The sequence below is a fragment of the Protopterus annectens genome, chromosome 7.part0 (genome assembly GCF_019279795.1).
Source record: "Protopterus annectens isolate FY-2018-M chromosome 7.part0, PAN1.0, whole genome shotgun sequence".
Classification (NCBI taxonomy): Eukaryota; Metazoa; Chordata; order Ceratodontiformes; family Protopteridae; genus Protopterus; species Protopterus annectens.
Window position 1 is genome coordinate 512419510 of NC_056739.1, and position 24144 is coordinate 512443653.

Sequence of the window (24144 nt, forward strand, 5' to 3'; positions counted from 1 at the left end):
TGAACTGTGGATTTGTCAGTCGTGACCTGAGCCACTGATATGGAAGACAGAAAGATATATTGATGAAACAAATATTCACACCAAGCAGTTTACCATTTCAAGTCATAAAAGACCTCAATATTGCACAGATCAGTTAATCTTTTATAAAGCCGTATTCATCACAAAGTCCATTATGGTTTAAATGTAAAATTAAAGTGCAGGTAATTCACCTCTGATAGGACAAAACTAGAAATACTGGAGACTATAACTTCTTGTCACAGTACATAGGGTTAGTTTATAGTAAGAGGAGTATATTTATATGCAATACAGAATTCTACAAACAATTAAAAAAAAATGAATCCATTTGTTAAATTTTCATTTAGCCATGGTCATGCCTTATGATCATTACTACTGAATGCATTTTCAATTAATTACTTTGAATGGTTTGTGCGTTCTATGTAAATTGTTAAGAATTACAGGCCTAAATTTGAGAAAAAAAATAGCATCTATCCTCTTTTAGACTGAAATCAAAGGATATAGCTTTTGTCAGCGGTTGGAAATTAATCTAGTCCAACACCGATACAGCAGTAACAACCCTTCAGCCAGCAGTTAAACTGTCTTTGAATCTTGAAAATAAATTGAAGAGGAAAATAAAAATAAAACAAGATACTTATAGAAGGCATGTATTCTTCACAATGCCTTCTGTAATATAAGTACCCCTGCTTACACAGATAATTCCTTCATTCACTCTACATTCAGAGGATGAATTATCTTGCAAAACCTGAACAGACTCCTCCCCAAGCCTTAGGTTTGTAGTTACAAGTGCAACCATCAAGTCATATGTTTACAACTACTTAAAACTTGGCCATGCATCTAACATCAGCCAATGCACAAATACAATGAACTGTCAAGTTGTTAGACAAATATGCCTTAGAACTTTGGTTATCTTTCATTAATTACTATGGCCATCACAGAACAAAATCTATAGGTAAGTACCATAATTTTAACAGCATATATTTTACTAGCAAATGTGAGAAAAAGGAAAGTCGCTATTCACAGCTCACAGCCAGTGTATATTAGAAATACATGCAACCTATTAAATTCCTTGTTAACCTATATGTATATAAATGGGGACTAATGACAACTAATAGCAGAACATTATGCTTTTCAGTTTTAAGCAGTTTTTCAGCCAGTTCCACAGTGCAAGGGAATAAAGGTTCCCCTGACTGTAACCCAGATATCCTGAGACAAACATGCAGCGAGGGTGGGGGAGGAGATAGGTGGGAATGTTAGAGAAGGAGTGTCCAATGATAGCTCATCTACCACTGAGGGAGGGCTACACAGTGATACACCAGAACCAATGACTTCTGACAGAAGCTAGGTGGACTATACCAGGAGCCCAGGACAGAGCCATGTGCAAGGTATTTACTGGCAGCACCTTTAAGAACTCAAGAGTTGCAAATAGGAAAACGCTTGTCAATGGCCAGAACAGACAGCTGAGAGGAGAAGGTGATTTAATTTTATATAGATACATATATTATATTATATAAATGCCCCATTAAAGCACCGAGGATGAAGCTGACCCTGCCTTCTCTACAGCTAGCTTTAGCAGGTTGCTCTCTCTATACTGAGTTGGACACAACCCACCACCAGGGATGGTCAAACAGGAAAGCAGTATGTTAAACACCTTCTTGAGTTAAAAAAGGAAGAATTCTGCAGGGATGTAGCATATGATCAAAGTACTGCTTGTTGAAAATTGCACAACATTTTAATTTTAGTTTACTGGAATAATTTTAGTAAGCAAAGTGGCATTGCTCTATTAAATTGACAATTTACTTTCACTGCTTCTAACAATTTTCTGAGTTCATCTCACAGTTAAGATTTCTCTCTCTCACTCGCTCTTATTTCTTTAAGACAGACATCAGCACCTAACAAACAGCTAAGTTTTTAGTGCAATAGAGTGGCTTTACATATTTTAATGAGTTTTTGCAAGCTTTTAAATTGACAATACAATAGAATGAGGAACAAAGGACAACAGCAGAAAGGATCCACAGTTGTATGACAATATTTTAATCAATACTTATCAAGACTGCATACACAAAGTCAAATATTAACTAAATAGAGAGATTCACCAGGATAAAATAAAATGCTGCCAGTACAAGGTTAAGACTTCTGATTTATAAGGTTTTCCAAACTTTCCAAGTTCTTTGCAAAATAATTATGTAAAATGCCAAAAATAATGCTGAGGCAATTTTTAAATATCACTACTCTAATTCATTTAAAAACATAATACAGAAAAGCCAGGACTGCTTTTTCTGAATAAAAAGAAGTATGAAACTTTAATGTTGGTATTACTGATGATAATCTTCAGTAATACGTAGCAATCTTCAAAGTTCTACCAGAAAATGAAGTCTCTACAAGGGACAGGCAAAAATATGAGGGAAAAATCAGAGACAACATTCTGCAAAATCCGGGACAGGTGACAGCTACAAATCAGTTAAACATTCCCAAGCCTAGCCACTGCAATTTCACTGGTGCAGCTAGTTGGTCCAAGAATGCTAGACTAAACTATTTAAGCAAGAACACCATCTGGTCAAAGTACAATCCACTGAGCATCAGCTGTCTCAACAAACAATTCCATAGACATTTTCAAAGTTCTCTCCCAAGGTTGTTATGTGGTACAGAAAATGAAGTACATTGCAGTGGAGGGCACAGCCCCCCCACCAAACTCCTCATTCATTGAGTTTTTGAGCTATATTTTTGATAAGGTGAAATTCAGTACAATGATCTGTTGATAATTTGTCCTTATTGTAAATTACAATATTCCATCCATAGTTCATTCCTGAAAGTATCTGGATTTGGGCAAATGGCAATTAAAAGGCAGACTCTAGTGTAAATGTGTAAACATTTTGCCCCATCCAGTTACCAAGGGCAGTAAATAAAGTCCTACTTTGAAGTACAAACAGAGGAATCCATGCACTATGTTACATTTGTTTCAGATTTAACTGGATGGTTAATATTCCATGTGATAACCTTCCATGGACAAGTTGTAAACATGCAATGGGAAACAGAGAATAGCAGATTTCCATTTCGGTATTTTTATGTTGTATTTCAAAGACTTCAGAAAAAAACACTTCTTAAGTTTATGTTATTCTAGACCATGGATGTCCAATGCGGCCCACTGAAGCATTATATCTGGCCCTTGTTAAGTTCTACAACATACTGTTTTGAATGGACAGACATGTAGGATGTGGGAATGTAGCCCCTCAAGCCATACATAGCACAGCAAGTGGTTTCAGAGCCAAAAAGGTTGGACACCCCTGTTCTAAAGACAATACTGTAGTGCAATAATAAACTGATACTGGGAAGGAATGAATGAATGAAGTAGTAAGCCGTCAGAATTTTAATATTCACAAGTAAACATCTCTCAACATACAGTGGTGCTTAACTGAAGCTATTCCATTGCATAGGTATCAATAACTCTGTGTACAATGAAGCCAAATAAATATAGAAATTCACCTTTTGGAGTTTGTGTAGAGAGATAAGGCCATTATTAAAATCAAAATCAGAGACTTTCATATCTACTTTTTCTTTCACTTCTTCCCAAAGCTGGCAGAGATCCATCTTCTTTTGGGTAACTGTCCTACAATTTCAAGGGAACCTATACCCAAAGCACATTTCCATTCCACTGGCTCAGAGTGCATGTATATTTACTTTGTCCCTACAACCACCTGACATACGTTTCTAATTTAGTTAAACATCAGAATAAAAGTCTTTGTCCTGCATATACCACTCTTTGGGTAGTTACTACACAGTGACTTCCCATTATCAGAGCCAGTTTCTCTTTTTGATACTGCGGTTATTTTAAGAAAGCCAATGAATGTAGAATCAAGCAATGATACAACAAGGGGCATCTAATGCAACACTTCATACTTTGGGAATGGATCACTTGAAGGGGAGAGTTTGGGAGGGGGAAACTTGTCTATAAACCTATAGTGCAGCTCTCCATTTACATCACAGAGTTAAGCTATTCTGCTATCATTTAGCTGTTGACAAGTGAAGTCTTTGTAGTAATATACACCAAGAAAGAAATATGCTGACAGCTGTGGTAATGCATACCATGAATGATACACAAGAATAATGCAGGTTGCCAACTGTAGTCACATAAACTATAGATGTTGTTAGGTAGCTAAGGTAACACAGGTAAAGAATAACACAGATGGGTAGCTGTAGTAACATAATGTGAACAACGCATATTGGTAGCTGTAATAATACATACTGCGAATGATGTAATATATATTGCAAATGATGCATGTGGGTAGCTGTGGCAATACACACTGCAAATTATGTACCTGGGTAGGCATGGTTAACATAGTATAAATGATGTATGCTAATGCATAGTGAGAAATACACATACCTATGGTAACACACTAAGAATGACACACTAGTTGTGATAACACACACTGAAAATTACATATATAGGTAGCTGTGTTAACAGTCTGTGAATGACATACTGATAGTTACTCATATTGGTAGCTATGGTAAAATACTGAGAATGACACATATGTAACTGTGATAAACACAATGAAAATCTCACATAAACAGCTGTGGCAACATCCCTGTGAATAGCACACTAGCTGCACTAACATACTGAGAATGACACATTCAGGTAATATACAGTGCGACTGACACGCATCAGTAAACCTGACGATGCATAATGTAAACAGCACACGTAGGTTGCGGTGGCAGCATGTAAAATGTAAACAGCACATGTAGGTAGCGGTGGCAACATGTAAAATGTAAACAGCACACGTAAGTAGTGGTGGCAACACGAAAAATGTAAACAGCGCACGTAGGTAGTGGTGGCAACATGTAAAATGTAAATAGCGCATGTAGGTAGCCATGACATTTACAATGTGAATGTCATTCATGTTAGCTGTGGCAACATGCACAATGCAAGTGATACAAAACACAATGCATATGGGAAGCTGTAGTAACTCACTGCAAATAGCATACTTAGGTGGCTGTGGTAAAACAGTGTGAATGATGAATATCACTGTTTGTGGTAATACATTGTGAATTATGTGGGTAGCTGTGATAAATGCAAACTGAAATTACTCATTTGGATAACTATGTAGCAACACTCTGTGAATGACATATAGGTAAGCTATGATAACCCACATGGACATACTAAAAATGCCATGTGTATAGCTGTGGTAACACACTGTGAATTACTGGTAGCTGTGGTAACAAATGGATGGCTGCTGCAGCAATGCACACACCGCCAATGGCAGGTGGGTTGCTGTGGCAGTGTACATGCTGACACCATCAATGGCAATTTGACTGCTGTGATAATACACGCACACTAGGAATGGCAGGGTGCTGTAGCAGTCACACAAAGGAAAGATATACAGACAAAATGACAAAAATGTTGCAAATTTTAGTAGCTGTGGTAACACAGGCACACACTGCCAGTGGCAAGTGGGTAGCTGTGGCAACACACGCAGGCACACACAATAGTGGGTAGGTAGCTGAGGCAACACAAACACACTGTGAATTCTGGGTGGGTAGCTGTGGTAAACACAATGCAAATGCTGGGTGGGTAGCTGTGGCAATGCAAACATACTGGGAATGGCAGGTGGGTAGCTGCAGCAACACAAACACACTGGAAATGGCAGTTGGATAGCTGTGGCAACATGTGCACATGCACACACACAACTGTGAATGGCAGGCACTTACCCATAGCAACACGACACACACTGCAAATGGCAGGTGGGTAGCTTTAGAAAGATGCTGACACTGCAAATGTCAAGCAGGTAGCGGTGATATATTCACACATCGCAAACGGTACACACTCAGATGCATGCAAGCGCATGCACACACGTGCACACTCACGTGCACACACACATACACACTCACGTGCTCGCACAGACACACATGTGCACGCGCACACATGCGCACCCTCATGCGTGCACACGCATGCACACATGCACACGTGCACACTCATGCGCACACATGCATGCACGCGTGCACTCATGCGCACACACGTGTGCACGCGTGCACACTCATGCGCATGCACGCGTGCACACTCACGCATGCACATGTGCACTCACGCGCGCACACACTCCCACACATGCACACACACTGTGAAAGCTGGGTGGGTAGCTCCAGCAACACAACACACTGCGAATTATGGTTGGGTAGCTGTGGCAATGCACACACACACAGTGAGAATGGCAGGTGGTAAGTTGTGGCAACATGCAGACAGTGTGAATGGCAAGCTATGGCAATGTGTACATACTGAAATTGATGTGTTAGTTGTGATAATGCATTAATCACACAAAGACAAAATAGTTACATCCTTTGACTGATTCAATAAACACAAATATTAGCAGTCAGGATACAATCCAAAATAGATAGTGCATAAATATGACTTTATTTTAATTTATAAACAGACCAGTTTCGGCAAATTAATGTTCCTTAAAATCACTGAGGACATTTCATGTTCCTTAAAATCATTGAGGACACAAAATTGGAGCCAGAATGGATAATGTGTTCATTGGATGTTAAAGCCTTATATACCAGTATTCCACATTGGGCTGGATTGCAAGCTCTTAAATATTGGTTAGATAGGGCTGGATTATATTCACCTGGGTTCAATACTTTACTAATCTGCATGTCAGAACATGTACTTAATAAAAATGTTTTTTATTTCCAGGGTCAATGTTACTGGCAACTTCAGGGTACGGCTATGTGAGCATCCTTTGCTCCCATATATGCCGACCTGTTTATGGCATTCTTTGAAGAATGTATGATCTACAATTCATCCCATAACATCTATTTGGTGGAAATGGATATTTGGTGTAGGTACCTGGACTATTGTTGGATGGCATGGCGTGCGGATGTTGGGTATTTGAAAGAATTTGTTGACTATTTGAATGATAATGTCTGGGGTATTGAATTCTCTATCACTTTTGATTTGGAGACAATAATTTCCAGAAATCAGGACCATACTTTGGCAACCAGAGTGTATCGGAAATACCCTCAATACAACACTTTATTACATGCTTCTAGCATGCACTCAAGCCATACCATCAGAAATATCCCAGTATCACAATTTATACGAATGAAACACTTCAGTTCCACCAAACCAAGCCATACCATCAGAAATATCCCAGTATCACAATTTATACAAATGAAACACTTCAGTTCCACCAAACCAGACCATGATGTAGCCAGTCAGGATTTATGTCGTAGATTTGTTACCAGAGGGTATAAACCTCAGGATATTGCCAGGGCATGGATACGCTCCTCTGAAACAAATAGGGAAACACTATTGGACTACAAGATTCCTTCTGTAGATTCCAGGACTACCATTACAAAATTTATTACTACATATGGAAAGAATTATAATGTTATTAGGGACATTATAAATAAGCATTGGAATATCCTATTGGCTAATGAACAGCTTAGATCTATCTTGGGAGAAGAGTGCCAATTCTCATATAGAAAAGGCAAAACATTGGGCTCCTTGTTATCTCATTACAAACACATTGGTAGTGGGGGAGCAATTTACAAGCAGCTTACAATTTCGGGACATGAACTATTGGGCACTTTTCCATGTGGCCACTGCGCCTCTTGCAAACAAATCAATAAGTCTAAGCAGTTCTCCAGTTGCAATACCAGTAAGGTCTTTGATTGCAAAATCTTTGGTAATTGTAGTAGCGACTGGGTGGTCTATCTGGCTTCATGCTATTGTGCGGCATTTTATGTTGGCCAGACCTCCAGACTGCTCAGGACACGCATCAATGAAAATCGAAGTGATATCAAAAACAAGAAGGATACAAATGCTCTATACCGACATGTTTTATTACATCCACAAGCACAGTTCACCTTTATGATAATTGACCGAATAGTTGGTGATCGCTGTAATCCTCAAGGTTGGCACAGCATACTGAATCACAAGGAGAAATATTGGATAATCACTCTAGGTGCTATAGTATAGTTCTCTCATCTCCACTATTGATTTTATATACCTGCTAATTTTATTTGCCACATTTTTCATGTGGATTAACATATTTTTTTTGGTCTACAACTAAGCCTGTCATAGTTGGGATCTTATTTGTGTGTTCAAATATTTATACTTTATATATATGGGTGTGTATATATATATATATATATATATATGGTGGTCAAATTATTATTATATGTTTAAGTGGTTGGCATAAGTGCATATATTCATCTTTTTTCATATGCTGCCACTTTTGTAGGTCAAGTATATATTACATATGTTTATGATATCTTAGTATGGGTCTGAATAGTTGCCTTGGTCTCGGTTATTGTTCTGCCATTTCATGCATTATTCATGAATGACAGGAGCATACCAGTGTTTTCATTGGTTAGCAGTATGTATAAATATGTATAATGATTTATGTTCTGTATGTCCGTTTGTCTAACACTGAAGAAGGCATGAATTTCCCGAAACCGGTCTGTTTATAAATTAAAATAAAGTCATATTTATGCACTATCTATTTTGGATTGTATCCTGACTGCTAATATTGCTGGCCATTTGTTTGTTGAATGGTACTTTCCAGCCGTGCAGTACCCACGTGCACAGCATTTGGTTTTGCTTTGATCCTTTGAATGATACCACTGTGGTAATACACAACACATGGTTATCTGTGATAAGGCATATGTACATATATTGTGAATAGGTTCATAGATTAGTACTAAGCTAACTGCCCTTGCGAGCGTAAATGACCCATTAGTATGTGAGGTAACATGTTGAATAACATATAAGTAGCAGCAGTAATGCATACCATGGCTGATATGCGGGAAGCTGCTGCTGCATAGCTTTAGTATGTATTTATTTCAGGGTATCTACAGTTGACTGCAGTAGAACAACCAAATGTGATGATACTTCCAGAGAATACAAAAACTTAAAAACATCAGAATTCTGAACTGTAAGAGTAGTCATAATATGGAATATTGCATAATCCGCTTACTATACATATTACTAAAACACATTGAACTGCAGTGTTCAGTGTGTGTGTGTGTGTGTGTGTGTGTGTGTGTGTGTGTGTGTGTGTGCCATGCATCTCAACTCTACTACTGGCCAGGTACTTTCACTATGCACTTCTGCTCATACGCTCATACCCTCATCTTATCATTTTCCCTGTCAGAGTGTGGGGTGGGGGTCGGGGGTTCCTTAGTCTGCACCTGCCTTCAGTCCTCACTTTGCTGTGAGAATGTAACAACTCAAGGCATGGGCTCATCACCTGACAGTTTACACTTTGTGCGATATCGGACCAAGTTTCTCAGACACCAACTCTGGAGGTGAGGGAGGAGGAGGAATTAGATTTGGGAAGGCATGATGCTGCAGCTGTTCCTTGATAGCCAGTGGGGCTGGGGTAAAGGGGATGGAAATTGGGAACTCTCTCACCTTGAAGTAAGGAAAGCAAATTGGTCAATTTTGCACATTTCTTCCCTGTTGCAGCAAATAAGCACCAAAATCTGAGTCACATCCGTCACATGGGAACCTTTCAATGCTGGAGCAATGCTTTAAATGAGCAATAATTTTCACAAAAAAAATATCTTCTCAATAAAAAGTTAAAATTACTTTTTATGAATACATGAAATATTGTATTAAGGACATTATCAATGGACATCACCTTTAAAAAGTGTTATGATAGTCTTAGGATATAAACAGACATAGAAACCCTCTTCACCAATAAAGAATTGACAAGTGTTACAGGCAACAAAGAAATGGCTGAAAAGAATGGGACAACAGCGCTCCTCTACTGCAAGAGGCCACAGACAGTTTTGGCTAAACAGTTGTTCTCAGAAGGAATTTTTTTTTCAATCCAGGACTCCTCACTTGCCAAAAGACTGGTGTATAAACTTCTTGGCTTGGGGGGGGGTCTTCTGTGGAAGTATATAGTTCCTGCTCAGTCAGAAACAGTAACTGGACAAGGCTCTGGCAACATTAGATTATAATGGAAAAAATACTGCCTTCTGCAATTAAAGCCTCCACTTTTTTGATAGACAACTCCTGATTCTGAAGGTCCTCAGAATGAATGACTTATCTAACATCAAACAGTCATAACAGTGAACTATGAAAATGCAATCATTTTTATCAAATTTAAAATTATCAAAAGCAACAGAAATTAAGGCTTGCCCTCCAAACTCCCTGCTAATTATATATACCAATGCTGAGACTGCACAAAACAGCAGGGCAAGAGCAAATTCCGTTACCTGTTACACCACGATGCCATACAAAAGGCTGCAGACAAAAACTCCAATGAAAACAATGTGCAATCATGTGAGCATTAACTTTTAATCACAGCTTGAAAAAAAATCTGCTCATATAAGTATGACATTCTTGACCTGCAACCCTCAGTTCACATGTCAGAAGGCATAGCTAAATTAGAAAGTGGAGGCCCTTGTGATATAACATAATAACCTGGTGATAGGGAGACATAGGTGGTAAAACAGCAGGGATTTTTGGTGGTGCCGCTGTCGCAGTAAATTCTTATGGCATAAAAAAATAAAACAAAGAGAAAATAAAATGTAATGGTACCTTTGTAGTCTAACTAAAACTACTTCCTGTGTTATGCAAGTTTATATTAAATCCTTCCATGACTTCCAGGGGTGCAGTTAAAGTGGGAAAAGAAAATCAAATGTCTACAAAATGGAGGAAGAAACATTTTATTTTAATAAATAGTTTTGTAAAAATTAATTTGAACTTCAACATTTTCTTATGAAATACTGCAGGGAAAAAAAAAACATTTGACAGTCTTAAGAGAATTAACCATAAAATCACTTTTCTTTGGACACAAGACAATGAATAAATTGCACATACTTTCATATAGCTTGTGTGTATTCCCCAAAGCTATAAATCACAGACAGAAGTTTGGATAAAATCAGAAGCTACCTGCAATTCTCATTTCTGTTCAGTATGCGGCAGGTGCAATGCCAAACAGAAATGACCTACTTGCACTGGTATTCCAGAATATTCAAGACCCCAATACATTGTGTGCGTAGCTTTATTGTCATTCACGCTCTACATTTATAATTCATCATAAATATTCATATGGATCACTTTCCATTAGCTTGTGCTCAGACAGTGCACTTTACTGAAAGCATATCCCACCTTATAAAATTTAACCTATCACATCCAATATTTATTTTTACTGAGGGAACAGCACTGAAAAGGCATATTTGATTACATCTAGCTTCATAAGTATGATCAGCTGAAACGGTATAAACCTTACTGCATTTCAAATGAATGCTAGCATGTATCTCCTTTCTTGTTCAACTCTTTCGCACAAGATTCCTGCCCAATGCAGACAAAACAGGTACTGTTTTGAGCTCTGTCTTTACAGGCCTGCAGCACTACTTAGAAAGGAAATCATAATTCTAAAATGTTGAATATTTGAATATGTATACCTTTTCTCAAGAGGTCTGTATAACTGATGAAATTTCTTTGAATGCGAAAGCTTGTAATATCTAACAGTAAAAGTTATTTCTTGGAATCATGGTTTTAGACTAAGTTAGTGTTGTATGTGGATTTTAATATGATGACATATTTGCATTAGGTAACAGGAGCTAGCTGTAGCATATATTTATTTTTAATTACAATGGCATATTTTTCTTAACCTGCCATCCTTCCCCTTCACGTTATACCTAGAAATGCCACAATAAAAACATAGAATAACTTTGGAGCACACAGTCTGTGTTTTAATTTTAGTTCTCATTTGTTAACCACTTTAGAACTTTGGTCCACAAGGACCTTTTTCAGATTAACCACACTGTCCTCCCAAGCTTAAATGACTTAGTCGTCAGCAGACAAAACGGGCCTGAGAGAATCAAACCCCTGAACAAAGGATGCAGCTCACTAATGGCTCATATGTTTAATCCTCTGCACTAACTGCCACTGATCTGCCATACATGGTAGTGAATTATCTTGTCATAGGGTCAGTTTTTTTCTCTAGCTGACATGTTAATATTTTGCTGCAAACTTGGCTTTCTTTAGCAATCCAGTGCAATTTGATGAATTGTGTTTAGTAAACAAGGACAGTATTTTCTCACTCTGTATCCCACCTATTTTGTTACACATCTGCAGATGCAATGGTTTAACAAATGTAAAGCCCTGCAGCATGTAGTTAAGTGTATTTTTTAGAGTGGCATAAAACACAAGAAAACTCATTTCAAAACACTAAGGTAAAGATATAAGGGTAAAAATGCAGCCATGTATAACTAAATCTAATCACAGAGTGCAGGGATATTAACTGAGATGCTGGGGAATGTGTATAGTCTAGCAACACCAAAGAAGATTAAATGCTATGAACTGTTAAAAACATTTTCTCATTTTTAGGTTCAATTCCTTTCACCTCCATTTGCCTGCTGTGTGATTCTAAGAAAGTCACTTAGAAAGTGTTCATGAGCCAAGTATAAAGGAGGGTTTCTATGGGTCAGTGCTCTACACTGCTAAACAAATGTTAAAAATATAACAATTAAGACTCAGGAAAGCAAAACGAGGCAGATATATCATTATAAAAATGCAGTGACACACAAAAATAAAAGTCCTTGCACAACACAGTTTCATGGTAGCTATAGACAGAAGTATAATACTTAAAAGATTACCAAGGCAATGTGGAGAAAGACAGATCCATTAAATTAACAATGTTTGGAGTAATGGTGGTGATGGGACCATGCTGAAGAAAAAAGTGGCGGGTTTTTAAAAAATGGAATCAATCTCCCATACAAGTTTGCAGAGTATGCCTTCTGTGCAAAGCTTAATATATAGAATTTCTAACCACCACAGTTCAGATACCAGAGAATAATTCAGATTTGAAAATATACAGTGCAGAGGAACTTGGAGAATTACATGAGTTAAGTCCCACATGTTTTTTTGCTGTGTAACTCAGTCTACTCCTGCCATTTTAAATCTACACATTTTACTGTCCATTTACATTTTACTGTGCATTTCTTTCTGCTTGCTTTAAGTGGATACCCACTGCAACTGTGGTTTGGGGAGAAGAATACTTTACAATGCATTACAAAGAAAATAAAAGTACACACTATCATACACAAAGCATGCCTAAGCTCTGGGGAACTCCTGTCTTCACTATCACATTTCCCCATGGTATAGTAAATGTAATAACTTCCGACATTTCTGTGTTAACATCTGCAATATTGTAACAAAATCTCCAAAAGCCCAGCATACATTTGTCTGGTATCAAGCATGAATATTTGTACAGCTCTTGTAGTTAATGCATCCACTTCTGTCTTTATACAAATGAAACTTCCTAGTACAGGTAAGCAAGCAACACATTTTACGGATTACTCACCCAAGTCCTGTATATCTGTTACCCCACTGTTCAATGGACTAACTCCCATAGGAGTTGGAGTGAAGAGAGAAGGGGAGGGATGTTTCCTTCCCAGCAGTTTAGTTAAAGTTCCCTGCTTTATGCCTTTCTTCATGTTTTCAGGTGGTTAGGATTTCCCAGTGGTACCTTAACTCAGCATATTTTCAAACATTGTTCAATCTACAATCGAAAACAAAACAAAACAGGTGCCTTTTCTTCCTGCTAGATCCTTGGTATAGCTTCTGAAAATAGTTCCTTGCTTCAGTAAGTAAATAGCTCATTCAGGTCAGTCCAGTTCGGTAAGCCTCCTTCCTGAACACGCCCCATGGCTACAATTACAACAGCAACAACTCACAACCTGCATTCTCCACTTGCTCCTCCAGTTCACATGCACTTTTGAGTAAAACAGAAAGCAAAGCAGTCTCCCTTAGTGACACAAACAGTTCAAAGGCACAGGGTACACAGGAGATAAGGCAAAAAAAAAAAAAGGAAAATTGCTGAGAATGAACCTTCTACTGCTGAGCTGAAGGTTTTAGCCAAGAGTTGTTCACAATAGCATAACGTGAAACTGGATTTCTTTAAAATAAAAACAGCTGAACTGGGGCCCCAAGTACAGGTGCTGAAATTTACAGGAAGAGGATGTTATTCCTCACTCCCAGCTTGTGTTCACATCAATTCAAACATGCAACTAATGGGCATTCCTGCTTAAGAGATATGATTGTAAATATACTGTCCTCCCAATTTACACAGAGCTGTGAATGTATTCTTAAGAGCAATCTCTATGAAATGGATTCAGAAACTTTTCTCAAAAAAAGATTAAAAAATCTTATCAATAGCAAACCTACAGCTGAAAAAATACTACCCTGTAATAAGTGATGACTCACTGTTATCTAAAAAACACTGACAACAGAATAAAGCTTTCTTTTTGTCTGAACTGAACAGCCTCCTATTAATGAACTGCAGTGTATGCTTAGCAGGGCAGTTGAGCATGACTTGTCTCAAGGCACTGTTTGCTGTTTAGTAGTTCTGGAATGTGAACCTCACAAGCTAGTTAGATATAAGATGCATTCTTCAAGAAGGGAGTGCCCAGCTTTCATAAACGTGGGTTGGGATTAAAAGAAGTATCATTACGTGGAATAACAGCTATTTACAGACCCACCCTGCTATTATATTGCAAACAGAATGGAATGGGGAATAGAATGTAACTATATGCAGTATAACAATTTCTTCTGAATCAGCATGATTTACTTCTGAAAACATTGTTAAACTTTAAACTCTGAAGTGTAAGAAAATGTTATTTGATAAACACTGTAAACATTTCTTCTTTCCTCAGGTATGTCTTACATACTGAAGCATTGCAGTGAACTCATGGTGTTTTTTTTTTAATTTATGGCTGACATATATTAAACATATTGCTTTTAAATGGTTCACAATGTTTGCAGATTTGGAAGGAATAGAACCATGCCTGACACTGTGCGTCACTATTATATTTAATGGCCAGCACCTGTTTCCATTAAGAACATGCACCATTGTGACTAACTTGCTCCTTGCAAATCATATGTCAGTGAAACAGCCCAAATGGCAGTTTACTCACTGATTGATTTTTGGGGTGGGGGAAGGAGGGAAATGTGTGCAAATTTTTTTGAAGCCTTTTCTGTCTCCTTACCAGTAAGACAAAATGAGTTGCTAACCTAAAAATAGCTATATTCACACAACCCATCCAGAAGTACCTACTTTGTGGCAAGTTGCAACTGCGTGTTGGTATTTCACAAAATTGTGCAGCATTCCTTGAACTACACCCCTCCCTTTGCTCAGTCATTGCTGGTATTAAAACAGGTTTATATATGACACCACATTACCACAGTCCATACTTTTTTCAGTAACATGTTATATTGCGATTCTATTTTCTGTCAAGGGCAGTCATTCATTGATATCTGTCTACTCGCTTTCTCAGAGAAGGAGATCTTCTCTGTAGGATACCAAATCCTTCTATTTTGCACATGCTGATAACAAGCAAAGCCCCTAGCCAAGTTCAACACATCATTACTACCCCTTTTGCCTCTGAGCCAGCAAAACAATGGTTAAACTTGCAGCAGTAAAATCAGCATAGAAAAAAATATTTGTCAATGACAAATTCTGGCCTGCAAGGCATTAGTAATTTAGCAGTGGGATGAATACAAGAATGAAGTAAATTATACAAAAATAAATAGGCGTGCATACATTGATATCTCCTGATGTGTACACATGACATTTTGCATTGTTGTCTATAGTAACACAGAAATAACATGCATTTTTGAGTAATTCCTAGAAACAATATTTAGCACTGCAGAAGTTTTTTTAATGGAGATGTAATATTTTAAAATGAGTACACAAATGTTGAAAACAGAAAAGATAGCACACATTTTTTTAGCAATTTATCCGAGGCTTTGATACCATCCTCCATACTAGTATAGTTAGCAAGTTTAATGCATTGCAAATAGGATCATAGGATCATTGAAAGTTACTAGGCTAATGGCCCTAGGGTCCTTACAAGCCAGGCTAAGTTCTATCTTTATTTCCATGATCAGCACCTATGGACCCTGTCTAAGAGGGACACAGGTGGAACACCAGGGTGAATTGACGGTTACCCATCCAATTGTCCAGATTGCATTTGAAGAGGGTCAGTGAGGTGCTCTGTTTGACATGAAGTGGGAGTCTGTACCAAAGGTGTGGTAACCACTGGGAGACAAATTTGTCCCTCCAGCAGGATCTATTATTGTCACATACCAAGTTATGGTCTTCAGATTGAGTAAACCGTGTACCGTTTGACTTGCAGATATGCAGCATTTCCAATAAAGCAGGGTCAGAGATAGCTTTATGTGCAAGGCAGAGATCGCCTCTGATTAGTTTGTATGAAACAGAATAAAGTGACAGTGATTTCAGATGATCCACATATGACAGATGCTGAAGACCTTGAATTTTCTTTGTGAGGAACCTTTGTGGTCTCTCCAATTGCTGCAGGTGCTTGGAAATGTACATACCAAAAGGAGCACTGTACTCAGTTACTGGCCTGATGTGGGAATAGTATGGAAGGTTATAACTTCTTTTTTTCTGAAGGCAATGCCCTTACTTATGAGATGAGCAATACAGAATTCTATTACCTATGAGATGAGCAATATAGAATGCCCTTCTTACCACTGCGGAGACATGCAGTGGCGGCTTGTGCTATGGACTGAAGAACTGCAGCCCCCCCCCCAGTTGTAAAACAGAAAAAACAAAATTAAAAAATTAAGTCCCGGAATGAACTTGACGCATGCATATTCAAATCTGGACTGGTTAAACAGCAGTCTGGATTAGGAAAGTAGGCACCAGTATACAGATGCCCCAGAAGTCTATGTAGTTACAACAGCATACACTGGAAGGGGATTGGACTGCAATGTCTGCAGTCTATGCATTTTCCAGCTGGGATTCAGCACATGTGTGCAGACTACAGACTTTGAATGCATTTGTGGGAAACAGAGCAAGTTGGAGCTACACCTACTAGAACTATGGATTGCAGCAGGACATCCACGATAAAAGTGGGTTTATTAGGCAGGAACAGAACTTTTGATTTTAGGCAGGAATGGACAGAGCTTTTGCTTTTAGGCAGGAATGGAGCTTTAGGTGTGTGTGCTTTTAGGCAGGAACAGAGCTTTTGATGTGTGTATGTGCTTTTAGGCAGGAACAGAGCTTTTGGTGTGTTTGTGTGTGTGTATGTGTGTGCACATGTGTGCACACGCTTTTAGGCAGAAATGGAGCTTTTGGGGGTGTGTGCGTGCTTTTATGCAGGAATGGAGCTTTTGGTGTGTGCCCTTTTAGGCAGGAATGGAGCTTTTGGTGTGTGTGCTTTTAGGCAGGAGCGGAGCTTTTGGTATGTGTGCTTTTAGGCAGGAATGGAGCTTTTGGTGTATGTGTGCTTTTTGGCAGGAATGGAGCTTTTGGTGTGTGTGTGTGTGTGTGTGTGTGTGTGTGTGTGTGTGTGTGTGTGTGTGTGTGTGTGTGTGTGTGTTTTAGGCAGAAACTGAGCTTTTGGTGTGTGTGTGTGTGTGTGTGTGTGTGTGTGTGTGTGTGTGTGTGTGTGTGTGTGTGTGTGTGCGCTTGCTTTTAGGCAGAAATGGAGCTTTTGGTGTGTGTGTGTGTGTGTGTGTGTGTGTGTGTGTGTGTGTGTGTGTGTGTGTGTGTGTGTGTGTGTGTGTGTGTGCGTGCCCGCACACACTTTTAGGCAGAAACTGAGCTTTTGGTGTGTGTGCTTTTAGGCAGGAACAGAGCTTTTAGTGTGTGTGCTTTTTGGCAGGAATAGAGTTTTGGTGTTTGTGCTTTTAGGCAGGAATGGGGCTTTTGGTGTGAGTGTGTGTGTGTGTGTGTGTGTGTGTGTGTGTGTGTGTGTGTGTGTGTGTGTGTGTGTGTGTGAGTGTGTACTTTTTGGCAGAAACTGAGCTTTTGGTGTGTGCAAGCAGGAATGGTGCTCAACATAAGCTGTTTATTTTATCTGAAGTAAGTGAATGGTGCTGAATATAAGCTATTGTATTGCCATTCAGTTTATTTTATCTGAAGTAAGTCCATTTTTTGTCTGAAGTCCATTCAGATCAGGATGTTACTTTATCTGAAGTATGTTCAGAATGTTGTTTTATCTGAAGTCCGTTCAGAGTGTGTGTGTGTGTGTGTGTGTGTGTGTGTGTGTGTGTGTGTGTGTGTGTGTGTGTGTGTGTGTATGTATGTGTGTGCATGTGTGCATATGTGTGTGTGTGTGTGTGTGTGTGTGTGCATATGTGTGTGTGTGTGTGTGTGTGTGTGTATGTATGTGTGTGTGTGCATATGTGTGTGTGTGTGTGTGTGTGTGTGTGTGTGTGTGTGTGTGTGTGTGTGTGTGTGTGTGTGTGTGTGTGTGTAAAATGCCCCAGTTAACTATAACTGGTGGCTAGAGACTAGGCAAAAAGTTCAGATTTTTGTCTGTTTTGTTCTGTTCCTCCTAAAATCTGTGGTTTTCTGGATTTTGAATTCACTAAATTGCAGACATTTGAATTTCAGACTTCATATTCATCAGAAAGTACATGGTAACATAAAACCTTTTATTTTAGCAATTTTCTAAGTTTATAAGATCAATATTTGAAATTTATCCCTATTTTTGGGGCGGTATTCCTCCATTATTGGCTTTGTCCAGGTTTTTTGTGCTAAGAGTTTGAGAGCTATGGTGAGAATTGAATTCATTAAATGATAGCCATTTAAGTTTCAGTCTTCCTGTTTTTCATGAAACAGCTGATCTGGCATAGTGGTATGTTGCTATGACTGTAGTGCATAGGGTCCTGGGTTCAAGACTTGACAATGAAATGCATGGCAATAGCACAGCATTTGTTCTAGCAACTTTCCAAGATTATACATGCAATTTTTAAAATGTGTCCCTGGTTTTGGGGCTCCCCCCCAATACATTTTGGCTTTTTACAGATTTCTTGTGTTCATGTGCTGCAAAGTTGAGAAATACAGTTGAGTGTCCAGTGAATTTTACAAGGAGCTAATAGCTTCAGGGGAAGAGAAGTTTAGTGCTGAGTCTGCTTGCATTGTTAATAGCACAACAGACAGTGTACTTGCTTTTGATGCAGAAGGCTGTGGCTTCTACTCCCACAGTATGTAGATGCATTGCTGATACTGTACTGTGTTGTAGTTATAAGGGGGTGGATGCTGCAGTCCTGAGAATGTCCTCTTTGGCCGTGACACCTACTAACTATGAACCTGTTATCAGTTTGCCATCCACTCCCTGTTTCAATATTACTAGATTCTGTTTTTAATGTAAAATAGGCAATTTATTCCTCAAGGACAACAGGCACTTTAAATTTCATTGTTTCATCTATAAATAAAGTTGTTTGCTAGCAGCAACATCTTCATTAGTTACAGATCTCTTTAATGTGGAGTTAATTAGATGACTTTTACTTCTGCAGAGATTGTACATATTTACTAACACTGATGGATTGTTGAAGTTTGAGTAGACGTTTATGATGGAAATTTTCTGAATTGGGCAATTTTGTCATTATTGGTGCATGCATTTTGCTTCATTGTTTACTGGAAAAATGTTCAAAACAATAAATTTAAAATGCCCTCTAACAACTGTAATGTATTATACAAGGAATATAATTTAAGACAACCAGGCAGGTGTATCAAAGAACACATCTGTTTCGTGTGCAAGGGGCCTATGATTTGAAAACAGCCCAAAGTTAATCTTTATCTACCACTGGCCAGATGTATTTTCTTTGAATGTGGATTTCAATGCTGTTTCAATGAATGTGAGTTTCAAGGGCAAATTAGTTTTAATGCTAAGTCTATTTTCATTGTGAGACTGTGCTGCTTTGTTTAGCAGATGTCTATTAGTGTTTGTGCTGTAAAATGTTAAAAACTTAAATGAAATCCAAATCATCGTAGAAGTAAAGCAGTATGCACATTACAATGTTTATTGTAAATGGACTAAAATAGCCAAGTAATGGGACATTGGAATGACTGCAGGGGGGAGGCCCCATTCAACCATGATTTTGTGAGAGGGGAAGGGCAGCAAATTCAAAGACAGCCCTGGCCAAACTATACCTCTCAACTGTCCAGTTTTTCACAGAATGAATAGATTTTTGCTTCTTATTTCTGGTTTGTTCCTCATAAAATGTGTGGTTCATACCCTTCATAAAAATGCATGCTAAAGCATGGCCTGTTATTCTATCAACTGTCTAAGTTTATACAAGAGAAATTTTTAGTACTGTCTGTATTTCCCCCCAATATATTTGGCCTTGGCCAGATTTCCTGCGTTAAGAGGTTGAGAGGCACGCACAAATAAATCCCTTTATAGAATTAGGTATATCCAAAACTTTCAACTGTTGCCGACTTGGCTCAAAATGTTGCTCACCCCTAATAATCCCTCTGCAAAATGGCAATTTTGGAAGAAAATGTGGAGGGTTTACAATTAACAAATAATTATAATGATCAGAGTTATAGATTACTTTTATTTCAGATATGCATGTAGATTCCCTTATTTTGTCAGCTGCCCAACTTAACAGTACTAATGTTTAAAAAGTGTCCCTTCTATGACAGGTTCCCAGCTGTACTGTGTGGCTATTTTATATTTTTGCAAAACATTTTTGTTTTCCATAAAATTGTAGTTTTCTGGCAAATCAGTGGCAAATTATTAAAGACTGAAGTTAGAAAATACCAGACATTTGAGTTTCAGATTTCATACCCTTCAGGAAATTCATACTAATGCAAGACCTACTATTCTATTATCTTTCTAAGTTTATAAGAGCAATATTTAAAAATTGTCCTTATTTTTGGGCCTTTGTCCCACTTCTATTTATGGCTTTGTCCTGATTTATTGCTCTGAGGTTGAGAGGTATGACAAATGTGTTTGCCTTGTCAGACAGAGTCATTTCAAATTGTAACATACTTGTTGCACCCCACTCCCCCATGTAGTGACTCGGGATGTGTCCAAGCAAGGCAAGGAGCAGTTATGCAGTGTAATTGTGCAGCGTATCCTCAAATCCAAGGTAGACACAAGTATTACAGTGGCTTTTCATCTGTCCTTGATTTTGCAGAATGTTCTGGTTTTCTGTTATATTTTTATACTGATGATTTATGCTTCTTATTACTCAGAAAATGCATGTTGTTGCAGTGCATCTTGTTCTGTGTTTAAGTAGCAATTCTTTAATGACAATGAGGTAAGCTTGTCTAAGATTGTAAGATGCAAGTAAGCTTTAAGCATACTGTTAAAGAATTACCAACATTGAAAGCCTTTTTGTTGTTGCCATGCAGAGAATATTTACATAACTAGATAAAGCATAAGCCTTAGGTATTGAAATGCATATGACCGTATGGTTTACTATCATTTATTCAAAGTGAAGTCAGTCGAAGGCCACTTTATTCAAACAGTGGAATGTCGACCATAGGCAATGTTGAACACTGATATTGCTGAAATACACATCTGCCCCTATCTCGACCCATGTTAAAACCCATCCCTAGGTAGCAGTCAACATGGATTTTGGCAATTCCGGTGTTCAACACTATGAATTTCACACACTCTCGGTCGACCATGTAAACAGTCGACCGAGTACATTTCGGGTGTATGATAGTAAACCTGACAGTATTTGTAATAAAGGACAGGATTACAGTATTTTCAGATGCTCATTACATTTTTTGGAGACTTGCAGTCATCTTTGCGGGCTTTACCCGTAAACTAAACAGAATGCCAATCTATCATGTGTGGTCCATAACCTGCGCAGTAATCCTTTAAGCAATTTATCTTGAGCTTGTTTGTTTGCTGTTCATTTTTTACTTTGATCATGTTTTCCCCATGAAACAAGTAGACAGTTGTCAGGTAGCAGGTCTTTTTGGATAAGAAACATTTTTACAAGTGGGGGTATTACAGAGATTGCTACTTTCAGCATGTTACAAGTGCAGTGCAAGGAGAAGTGGTTTGAGTTGAATGCTGTTTGTTTTTTATACTTGATTTTGACTGGCATTCCAGTAATGTATTTAAAAAGTAATTTATTTTTTCATGCCTCAACCTTTTTGTTTCCATCTAGATATTAAGTAAGTGGTCATGTAGCCAATGCATTGAAATATTTTTTTTCGTCTACACTTCATTTTGTCTTGATTGGACTCTCATAATGATGGTTTGGCAGCCAGGGCAAAGTATTTAATTAAAGTCCCAGTTGTTCTCGTTTTGAGCCTGGTACCGCCCCTTTCTGGTTGGTCACACCCCTTCCTGTAGGCCCCATCCATTCAACTGTCTCCTGCAGCCCCCCTTTGATTTGAAGTCACCAGCCACCACTGGAGACATGGTAATCAAAGGTAAGGTTGCTGTCAACCTGTGTGCCCAGGTCTCTCACCACTGCATGTGTACTTAGGGTGTGGCTATTCACGTGGTAGTTAGCAGGAGCATTGTTTTTACCAAAAGGATAATAATACATTTTTTTGACACCAAGCATTTGTTTGTGTAAGACTCTCTTGTAGGATGTTGACATCATTTGGAGATTCTATGACAGCTCCCAGTTTGCTGTCATCAGCAAACATTGTCAGCCACAGACCTTTAGTTTTTGTTTGTACTCCAGAGAAATAGATTCCAAACAGTAGAGGTCCCAGAACTGATCCCTGTGGAACACCATTGGTTATAGATCTGCTGTTAGATGTGGAGTCCCCTATTTTGACTCTGTGGGTTCTATTAGTGAGCCATTTAGCAACTCATCTAAGGATATAAGGGTTGATACCTAGCTGGGTGAGTTTATCAATGATGCCTGAGTTTGGGATAGTGTCAAAAGGCTTGGCTAAGTCTAGGTAGGCTGTATGCACATATTTCTTCTCACCCAGGGCCTAGATGACTGTCTCAAAGAAGTCCACCAGTTTTAACAGACATGATCTCCCTTTGACAAATCCAAACTAAGTAAGGGTCAAGTGTTTGGAGATTTCCTATGTCTTTGTTGATAAGGTCCGTGATGATTCACTCCATGGCCTTGCAAATAAGGCTAGTCAGGCTATTAGGTATTTAGTTCCTGGGGTCAGCCACATACCTTTAGTTTTTGCTTGTACTCCAGAGAAAAAGTAAAGGTCCCAGGACTGATCCCTGTGGAACACCACTGGTTGTAGGTCTACTGTTAGATGTGGAGTCCCCTATTTTGACTCTATGGGTTCTATTAGTGAGCCGGTTACCCAGCTGGGTGAGTTTATCAATGATGCCTGAGTTTGGGATAGTGTCAAAAGCCTTGGCTAAGTCTAGGTAGGCTGTATACACAGATTTCTCATCATCCAGGGCCTTGGTGACTGTCTTGAAGAACTCCGCCAGGTTTAACAGGCATGAGCTCCCTTTGATAAATCCAAACTGAATAGTTTGGAGATTTCCTATGTCTTTGTTGATAAGGTCCATGATGATTTGCTCCATGGCCTTGCAAATAAGGCTAGTCAGGCTAATAGGTATTTAGTTCCCAGGGTCAGTGGAAGCACCATCTTTGTGCAAGACAATAACGGCGTCCATTTTCTTTTCAGCTGGGATGAAGCCAGTGCTTTGACTATGATTGAAAAGAGTACCCAATGATGCTGATAATTCTTGTTAGAGCCCATGTAGAATGCAGTCTGGGATGTTATCAGGTCCCATAGCTGCTGTGTTTTTGGCCTTAGAGAGGGCGTTTACAACCTGCTCTTTAGATATACAATTTAGGGGACAGGTGAGAGGGATGTCATGTGGTACGTGTGTGGGGACGGGAAGTGAAGTTTACACAGAACCTGTCGGCTAACAGGTTAGCTATATCAACTAACTTATGTACGAGCACTGTAAACCAACAGCAGGACCACCAAGTTTGTAAATTTACTAAATGAATTCTAATGAAGTCCCTGCTACAGGGGATGAAAGTGCTCAATCATTGTGTTAGTTGGTTGAAGTAAATTAATTTACTAAATTTACAATTTTGGAGGTCCTGCTGTTGGTTTACAGTGCTCATACATAAGTTATTTGGTCATTTATTGGGCACTGGGTTTGCTCTTTATTCATTCAGGTTAGCTATATCCACAGGTTCAGTATATGTGGTATAAGTAATGTGGTACTACGTTATGGTAATAAGTTCACTAACCCTGAGAAATGTTCACAACACACAAGAACTTTGCAAAACTTAGAAATATTTTGGCAAACCCAAAACATCATTTTCAGAATACTGTTAAAACAGCAACCTAAGAGCAGTACAGTAACAAGCAGATGGAGTTTCTTTAACAAGTGCAGGCTGAAAAACAATGATAAATTCAACAAAACAAATAAATGCAGCAC

The 24144-nt window shown here is 38.6% G+C and overlaps 1 protein-coding gene across 2 annotated transcripts in view; it reads right to left on the reverse strand.

Annotated features, from left to right (window-relative positions):
* The window catches only part of LOC122806576 (uncharacterized protein C6orf132-like), a 565156-nt gene that overhangs the window by 230842 nt on the left and 310170 nt on the right, over nucleotides 1-24144 (reverse strand). The window contains exon 1 of one of the 2 annotated variants that reach the window (XM_044077113.1): nucleotides 13332-14175. The exons of the other annotated variant lie outside the window; for it this stretch is intronic. Within the exon in view, the coding sequence (XP_043933048.1) occupies nucleotides 13332-13464 (133 nt within the window). The 5' untranslated portion in view covers nucleotides 13465-14175. Of the gene's footprint in view, nucleotides 1-13331; nucleotides 14176-24144 lie in introns of those variants that run through there. 2 annotated transcript variants of the gene reach the window in all.